Source organism: Pogona vitticeps, chromosome 1, assembly GCF_051106095.1.
Source record: "Pogona vitticeps strain Pit_001003342236 chromosome 1, PviZW2.1, whole genome shotgun sequence".
In the NCBI taxonomy this organism is placed as follows: Eukaryota; Metazoa; Chordata; class Lepidosauria; order Squamata; family Agamidae; genus Pogona; species Pogona vitticeps.
In genome coordinates, this window is record NC_135783.1 from 204,045,717 (window position 1) to 204,054,935 (window position 9,219).

Consider the following 9,219-nt stretch of genomic DNA (forward strand, 5'->3'; position numbering starts at 1 on the left):
TGCTTCTATTCTAGAGGAATATACGATACACCTGAAAATGTAGCTATGAGCTGCCACCACACCACCACAAATGAAAACAATGTCCCAGAAGTTCTCCAGACCTATCTCATTGTCACTAGTGAGAGAAAATGTTGCACGCATTCAAGGAAAAGCATAACATGTAATATTCATATTATATCAATAATGTCCAAAAGGCACCTCACAACCTGGTCACAACAACTTTGCAAACAGATCAGAAATCACTGTCTTTTGTAAACTATGATAACTGTATTTGTTAAAATCTTGTTGCCTAGCATAATAAGGCACAATAAAGTAGTCCAACTGAAAGAGGGAGAATTTGGTGAGTAAACCCCTCTGTGTTCCATTGATTCAAACTGGACTATTCAAGTTGCAACAATACACTTGTTGTTATTATTTACAGTGGGGTCTCGACTTACGAACTTAATCCGTATTGGAAGGCAGTTTGTAGGTCGAATCTGCATTTCCCATAGGAATGCATTGAAAACCATTTAATCCGTATCTGCTCTTTTCCGTCCATAGAAACTAATGGGAAGCTGCTATTCTGCCTTCTACCACTAGAGGGGGATATTTTTCTTTTTTTTCCTTAGGTCAAGAAACGTTCAGGAAAGGAGGGGGGAGGCAGGGAACAGTTTGTAAAGCACTTTTGAAACCTTTTTTTTCAACAATGCCAATTTTAAAGCATGTTTTAAATCATGTTGTGCTGATTTTTTCAGGACAAAGACACACAGGCGAGTCTGGAACTCACACCTCAGCCTTTTCAGGTGCTGAGCAAGCCTCAGGAAGCCTCTTCAGAGCCAGCCGATCAGCTGCTAAGCGGGGAGAGGAGGGGGCAGGAGGAGAGAAAAGCACAAAATGGCTGCCAGGCTCCCTTCTGGGTGTCAGCTTTTATCTGTTTGCTGCTCTTTTTCCTGCAGTTCAGGGGCTACCAAGGCCTGGTAAGTGACTTTCTTTTATTTATTTTTAAGTTTCTGACCCCCTTTTCCCCTCCAGAAGCCTCTAATGGGAGGGAGGGGGCACTTTTTTCCTGTTCGTAACTCGAGGGAAGTTCGTATGTCAAGTCCTTATTTCCCTATCGAGCGGGTTCGTAAGTTGAATTGTTCACAAGTAGGGTCATTCGTAAGTTGAGACCCCACTGTAGTCATTAAGTCGTGTCCGACTCTTCGTGAGCCCATGGACCAGAGCACACCAGGCTCTCCTGTCCTCCACTGCCTCCCAGAGTTGGGTGAAATTCATGTTGGTTTTCATGGCCGGGATCTAATGGTTGTTGTGGGTTTTTCGGGTTCTTTGGCCATGTTCTGAAAGTTGTTCTTCCTAACGTTTCGCCAGTCTCTGTGCCCAGCATCTTCAGAGGACAGCACTCTGTGCTCTGGTGTAGTTTGCTTGGGAGTGGAGTATTTATGGCTGTGAGATAGGCTGTTGTCTTTTTTGGGAGATGGGTGATTAGTGTGTCTTGTTGTGGGTGTATTGTTATGATAAGGAGCAGAGATTATCTGTCACTGTAATTTATGGGTGTCTGTAGCGAACAGCCCTGCCTTCACCCGTCCGTCACAGCAGAACAGTGGAGAAGGAGCCAATGAGAGGACAGAAGGCGGAGCCAAGGGGGGAGGTGTTAGATATAAAGGCTGGTGGATGCTGTCAGAGAGAGGTTCTGGGACAGAAAGACTATGTGAAACTTAAAAGTGAACTAAGAGTGAGTTAGAGATCTGTAAGAACGAAGAATGGAATAGAGGGTTAAAAGAAGTTAAAGTTATAGCAGATGTGATTCAAGTATAAGTGATTAGCAGCCTCTGATTTACCTGTTGAAAATTAATCAAATGTTAACTTCCCTGATCGAATAAAAGACTTGAGTTTTAAAAGCACACTTATCTCTATGATTAAATGGTATTAAAGCAGCAATACCTGGTGGCAGCGAAGAAAGAAGAAGGGCGAGAACCTCGTGAAGACCTCGGGGGATAGGGGCTTCGGAGGAGATTGCCACAGTGTCATTAGCTAGTCTTTTGTGTGTACAGTACTGATCTCTGGTCCTTGTGGCTGCGTAGAGTTCGTTGACCTTTTGCATGTTCTATTCTTCAGAGCTGGGAGTCAAGTTTTGTTGAGTTTCAAATTTTCCTCTTTTTTGTTGAGGTTTTGCTGGTGCTTGTGGATTTCAATGGCTTCCCTGTGCAGTCTGATGTAATGATTGCTGGTGTTGTCCAGTATTTCAGTATTTTGAAATAGAATTTCATGTCCAGCTTGTTTTAGGGCACGTTCAGCTACTGCAGATTTTTCTGGTTGTTTTAGTCTGCAGTCTCTCTCATGTTCTTTAATTCTGGTGTGGATACTTCGTTTTGTGGTTCCAATATATACCTGTCCACAACTGCACGGTATCCGGTATTCTCCTGCAGTGGTGAGGTGGTCCCTTCTGTCCTTTGCTGACCATAACCTTTGTTGTATTTTTGTGGTGGGCTTGAATACTGTTTGTAGGCTGTGTTTTTTCAAAAGTTTCCCCATGAGCAGCGATGGCGAAACAATGGCACGGCTGGGATGCGGAGCCCTTTCTGCTGTCACGCCAGCCATAGGATGCCAGATTGCTACTCCCCACCCCCGCGTAGCCAAACCTGAGAAGGCGGGTGCAGCCGCAGTTCTGATGCTTTGGCAGGCGGATCCAGAGCAGCTGGTGCTGGCAGCGGATCCGGAGTGGGGTTTTGAGGCACATCCGTGCCGGGATTCCCCCTTCCGCTGCCGCCACTTACAGTTCTGCTGCCACCACTGCGGTGGCACACCACCCACTGTTGTTGTTGTTTTCCCCAGTTTGGGCATGCGAGGCCAAACGGTTCATCACCACTGGTATAGAGCTTCTCCTTCTTTGGCTGCAGAGAACATAATCAATCTGATTTCGGTATTGCCCATCTGGTGATGTCGATGTGTAGAGTTGCCTCTTGTGTTCTTGGACAAGAGTGCTTGTTCTCTTGACAAAACTCTATTAGCCTTTGCCCTGCTTCGTTTTGAACTCCAAGGCCAAACTTCCCTGTTGTTGCTTTTATCTCTTGACTCCCCCCTTTAGAATTCCAGTCCCCTATAATGACAAGAATATCTTTCTTTGGTGTCAGTTCTAGAAGTTGTTGTAAGTCTTCATAGAATTGATCAATTTCAGCCTCTTCAGCATCGGTGGTTGGTGCATAAACTTGGATTCCTGAGATGTTGAAAGGTCTGCTTTGGATTTGTATTGAAATCATTCTATCATTTTGAGACTGTATCCCAGTACAGCTTTTCCCACTCTTGTTGACTATGAAGGCTACTCCATTTCTTCTCACGGGATTTTTGCCCACAATAGTAGATATGATAATCGTCTGAACTGAATTCGCCCATTCCCGTCCATTTTAGTTCACTGACGCCCAGGATGTCAATGTTTATTCTTGCCATCTCCTGTTTGACCACATCCAGCTTACCAAGGTTCATAGATCTTACATTCCAGGTTCCTATGCAGTATTTTTCTTTGCAGCATCGGACTTTCCTTTCACTTCCAGGTATGTCCGCAGCTGAGTGTCCTTTCGGCTTTGGCCCAACCACTTCATTAGCTCCAGAGCTACTTGTACTTGTCCTCTGCTCTTCCTCAATAGCATGTTGGACGCCTTCCAACCTGAGGGGCTCATCTTCCAGTGTCACATCTTTTAGCCTTTTGTTTCTTTTCATTGAGTTTTCTTGGCAAAGATACTGGAATGACTTCCCAGTTCCTGCTCCAGGTGGATTGCGTTTAGTCAGAACTCTCTACTATGACCTGTCCATCTTGGGTGTCCCTGCACGGCACAGCCTGTAGCTTCTCTGAGTTACTCAAACCCCTTTGCCACGACAAGGCAGCAATCCGTAAAGGGGGACAATACACTAAGCCAGTGGTTCTTAACGTGGGCAATAATGCCCCCCAGGGGGCGATTTCATTTTTCAGGGGGGCGGCAGAACGAAAAGGGGCGGTGTGGGGGCGAAAGAACAGAAGGGGACGGTAGGGGGCGCTGGAGTGAGCCAAACCTGTGAAGGCGACTGCAGCCGCAGTGCTGGCAGTAGATCCGGTGCTGCTGCTGCTGCCAGATGATCCAGCTCTTTCTACCTGCCATGTCTCGCCTTCCTCCTTTAGGGGAGCATTGAGTGTGGATCGGGTGGAAGGAAAGGGTCTCTTGGGTCCTCATCCTCGCCCCGTGAAGCGCTGCCTCACACCCGGGTGGGGAGGGAGACTAGGTAGGTAGGTAGGTGGGTGGGTGGGTAAGATGTCATCACCTCAGGGAGGGGGGCGATGATAACTTCCTCAATGGCTCAAGGGGGTGTTTCTTTCAAAAAGTTTAAGAACCACTGCACTAAGCAACAGATATTTGGCCACTATGTTCCTTTTCCATTCAATTTATACTACAGAGCTTAATTGTAATTATAAGTTTGTCTTCTGAGATGACACAATATTCATTCATGAAAATAAACAAAACTAAGCATCTGGCATCTCTTTCCACGATTCATACTAACAATGGTCAGTGTTTATCACAGCAAGCAGACAACACTTGAGAATGCTTTACATATTGGCATACCTTTAGATTTCACACATTGACTCTTACTAAAGTCTGGGCAATGACTCCAGCTATCACATGCTTCCACTATGACAGCAAATAACGCCTGCCATCATTTGGCAGCATTTGGTGTCATGTGATCATGCCAAAAAAGTACTACCGTGGAACTGAAATTATGCTCTCCCAGCTTTGCATCTGTCCATTAGGCTAGCAGCAGCAAAGAGTCTTACTTCCAACATTTCTACAAAAACCACTACTTGTACACACACCAAAATGCACAGTCTCCACAGGGTAACAGTGTATTTTGCATCCTCTCCACTACAGTCACCTCCACTTCCTTCGCTGTCAGCCCCACTGACTATGAAGAACCTTGTAGTCAGCAACCCCACTCTTTTAATACCTTTGTCCATTCTGTTATCCTATTTTTTTCTCTTCTTTAGTAAAGATTTTCCAACTCAACCACTGTTACTCTTTCAAACCCACTCAATTTCATTTCCTACCTACTCTATACATTGTACCACAAGCAAGTTAACAATGTTTTTCTTCCACCACAAATATTCACGATCAGAAACCCATATACACTTGAAATGCTTATGACGTGCAGGTCTTCTTATTTGCATTATAGGAATGGCCTTGGTACCCAGATGAGCAGTACACAAATCAAATCAAATCAATCAAAATCAAGGAGCACAAAAAGAGCATTAATTTACATGTTCTGTTCAAATATTACTTGCCCAGGGATTTTACCTGGGGTAAGATCCAAAACTGTTGTGTACTCTGGGTCCACATTCATGCTGTTCTTTCCATATATTGCAGGTAACTAGGGAATTTAGTTCTTTGGAATGTGAGATTTAGCCTTAGCCTTGGGAAATAGCAATGGAGCTCCAAACCAGATCTGATCTTGCCTCAGCAAAAGAACAGTCGCAATAGTGTGGATGTTTTACGTACCTCTCCACAAGTGTAAGGGACCCACAACATGATTACTTTCTATCCTACTCTTCCCACTTCCAGGAAACAGGAGGCACCAACACTATGAGAAATGAATACTGTTTACTCATATCACACAACTTTGGTTTCATGAAAAGAATCTACTGTACATTGGAGAAGCTCTCCCTGCAACAAGATAATTCAGAGCGATAGCCTTAGGTGACTCCTCTCTCGCTGTCAGAAGTCTTAAAGTTTACTAGTAACCTTCTGTTCACACCGAGGGGAAAGACGGAGAGCTTCTCCCAGTCTTAGCAGCCTCTCACAATTTCTATAATCTACCCTAGGGTGTTCCCTGACTCTTCAGAACAGACTGGGGAAGGTACAAGGGCTCAACTGGAAGGTGAGGAATCTCTTTCCCTAGCAGATGCCACTCCACTTGTGAACGGACAATGCTTGATGAACCCCCCAGTTTTATCTCTATGCCTCACAAGGAACAGTAAAAAGAAATACTCGTCTATGGCAAATGATAAATGTTGTTACATGCTGTTAAGTCAAAACTGACTTATCAGTGACAGTTATAGAGTTTTCAAGGTAAGTGAGGTATTTAAGGAGTGTTTTACCAGTTCCACATTCACAGTGAGGTTTCATGGCAGAACTAAGGAATCAAATTCAGTCTCCTGAGTCCTAGTCCTTGCTCTATCCACTACACCACACCACGCTGTGTGCCTTCAAAATATAAAAACCAAGTGGTATAGACTTAGAATGTTTATTCTAATATGCGTTAAAGGTGGCTGTAGAAAACAGAATCCGATTTTATTTCCCTTAACAATAAACTGGAATGAACAGGGCAATGTGTGTGATCATATGTATCCATTCTCTAGTAACCCACTGATTTGTCTGCCTCCACTTTCACACAATTCTTTTATGCTTTTATCCGCACAACAGTCCTATTACTATAGTACAACAGTCAGTATTTTTCAACACCACCATTCTGTCCCCCTGAACACTTTCATAAACACATGTGCATGAGTATGACAACACCACAAAATCAACAACCGTGTATTGATAGTTAAACTTCAAAATTCTTCAAATTTTTTTTACTGTACAGGCAAAAGGGTGGGGCTTTATTTACTCCTCAAAATGAACAATGGAGATGATAGCTAATATAGGACTGATTCCAAGGGGCAACCCTGTTTGTCTGCTACAGCACACATAAATACCATGTGGGCACTTCATGGCCCAACAGGTTTATTCTGGCATGCGCTCCTGCCAGACAGACAGACTCCACTTCAACACTCCCCACAAAAGCCCGTCCCATCATACAGCTGTCATCCTATCCTTATTTACTGAGGACCATCATCCGTGTGTCCAGTGTTCATAAGGAAAGGTTGACAGGGTACGAGAAAGAGAGATCCCTGGGAGCTCAAGGGGATGACCTCTGAGCAAATATGTACATACTCTCAAGACAGCACATCTAGAAAGGGTCACAAGACTTGTTGGGGGGAGGCAGCTGAGAGAGAAAAGGCAGAATTCAGACGAGGCACCACAAACGCCCCCGAAGCGAGGCCAGGCGGGTTGCCTTCAGGTCAACGGCTGACGAATGCCTACGAGAGGAGGGCTGTATACACACGACCACGCTTGCGTGTTCTCTCAGACCACAGTCACACTCAATTAGTGTGACCGTCCATATCCCCAGGGCTGTGCACGCACACATACACGTGTGTGTGTGTGTGTGTGTGTGTGTGTGTGTGTGAGGGAGGGAGGGAGGGAGGGAGGCTCCTCTCCTCCTCCCCCCTCCTCCCCCCCAGCCCGGACCGGCCCCTCCCTCGGGGGGGTTCCCGCGCGCCCCCTCCCCTCCCCCTCCCCCCCTCCACTCACCCGGCCTCGCGCATGACGTTGCCGTCGCCGCAGTCGCAGGCGCCGCCGGCCTGGCTGCGGAACATGTTGTAGTCGTGGCCGGCGTGCTCGCCTTGGTGGAAGCACTCGGCGCAGAGGCTCATGCAGGGCGAGATGCCGCAGGTCCGGCAGCGGTAGGCCACGAAGTTGGCCGTCCACACCAGGCCGCAGAGAGTGGCTGGGTCGTAGGCCCGCACCGCCTGCACGAAGCTGTCCCAGGGCTCGCCGCCTGCCAGCAAGCAGCGGCACCACGACAGCGCCTCGGACACCGCCTCGCCCGGCGGCGGCTGCTGTTGCTGCTGCTGGGGGCCGGTTCCTCCGCCGCCGCCGCCCCCGCCGGGCCCCGGTCCCGGGCACAGCACCCGCTCCAGGAGCGCCTGCAGCTCCCCGGCGGCCTCGCTCTCCTCGGCAGCGCCGAGGCTGAGGGCCGCTTTCAGGCGCGCCGCCGTGGCCCGCTTCTCCTGGGCGCTCGCCCCGGCGCCAGGCGCCGCCATGGCAAACCCCCGCGGCTCCCTCTTAGCCGCTGCTCCGGGCGGCGAAAGCGACCAGAGATGCCCCTTCCTCGCTCGCTTCCTCGCTCGCTAGCTTCCCTGCCTGCCTCGCCTGCCTGCCTAGCAGGCTACCTCTCGCCTCTCTTTCCCCTCCCTTCCCCTCCCAGCGGCGCCTCTCGCGATAACCGGGAGCCCCGGCCCGGCTCAGGCCGCCTAGTTCTCGCCGGCGTCCACCTTCTGGGCGCCCCCCCCCCCAGCGGGCCGGCAAACTGACTCTCTCACACACACATACCACACACACAGTCCACAGTCTCTGTCTCTTCCCCACCCTGACGTCCCTCTTCTTTCGGTTTGTCCTCCTCTCCCTGTCCCCCCCCCCCTCTCTCTCTCTGGGGAAAGCCGCGCTTATCGAGGGTCAACATGGGCGCAAGAGAGCCGGCGTCCGGCGCGGCTCCCGTTCCTCCGGGACCCTGTCCGGAGAGATGCCAACGCTTCCCATTCACAGCACGCCGTTTCCCGGCCTCTCTGGAAATCCCCTGTGGTGGTGCCCAGGTTGTGGTCCCTTGTGGGCGTGCAATACACACACACACACACACACACACACACAGAGAGAGAGAGAGAGAGAGCGGGTTGAACATGACCCTGGCCTGAGGTCTGGGTGTTGTTGCCCCGCAGGACTGAATTTGGGACTTTCTGCATAACACGACTGCACACTTCTATTGAGGCGCCGCCTTTTCTCCTTGCAGCTGGTTAGGAGTGATTTCACAGGGAAATTCCGCACAAGGACCTGCGGTGGCCAGGAGTGAAACACCCGACCCCGACCCCAATGCAGGTCGTGGGAACTTTCTGACTCCTGGTCCCAGTTAAACGTAAAGTTGGCTGCACTCACAACACCATGCCCAGACAATTTGATGGAGGGAACGAAGAAAGATGCTCAAGGTGTGACACCACCCGACTGCATGGTCCAGAACTCCAGCAGGCAAAGAGAAGGATCTTGAGTGCACTCGGTGTGGACAAACCAGTGATGGTCACAAGGGATGAATAGGACTGGTCCTTGTTTAATGGTGTCTGAGTAACATTATAAACATACTGTGCAGTTGTGTTAGAAAAGAACACTTGTTACTTAGCATAAACACATACTGTCAGCAGGAAGACAGAAAATTGTTTTCAGCACAGTTTTACAGAGAACCATGTTTACTTAATGGCATGAGGTCTACTATGAATATGGAGTTAACAATCCTGTACCAAAATAATGACAAGATACCAAGTGAAGATCTTGGAAATGCAAAATACATAACATTGGTGAATGTGAATAAAATACTCCAAGATACCTAAAGACTTTCTGAAGTGACAACTAT

The 9,219-nt window shown here is 48.4% G+C and overlaps 1 protein-coding gene across 4 annotated transcripts in view; it reads right to left on the minus strand.

Moving 5' to 3' along the window:
• The window catches only part of UBR3 (ubiquitin protein ligase E3 component n-recognin 3), a 129,316-nt gene extending 121,113 nt beyond the window's left edge, over nt 1-8,203 (minus strand). For 3 of the 4 annotated variants that reach the window (XM_072981571.2, XM_072981565.2, XM_072981554.2), the window contains exon 1: nt 7,353-8,202. In XM_072981571.2, coding sequence (XP_072837672.2) covers nt 7,353-7,864 — 512 coding nt within the window. In that variant the 5' untranslated portion in view covers nt 7,865-8,202. Of the gene's footprint in view, nt 1-7,352 lie in introns of all 4 variants that reach the window. The other variant, XM_072981561.2, reaches the window with a different exon arrangement.
• Nucleotides 8,204-9,219: the final 1,016 nt, after the last annotated feature.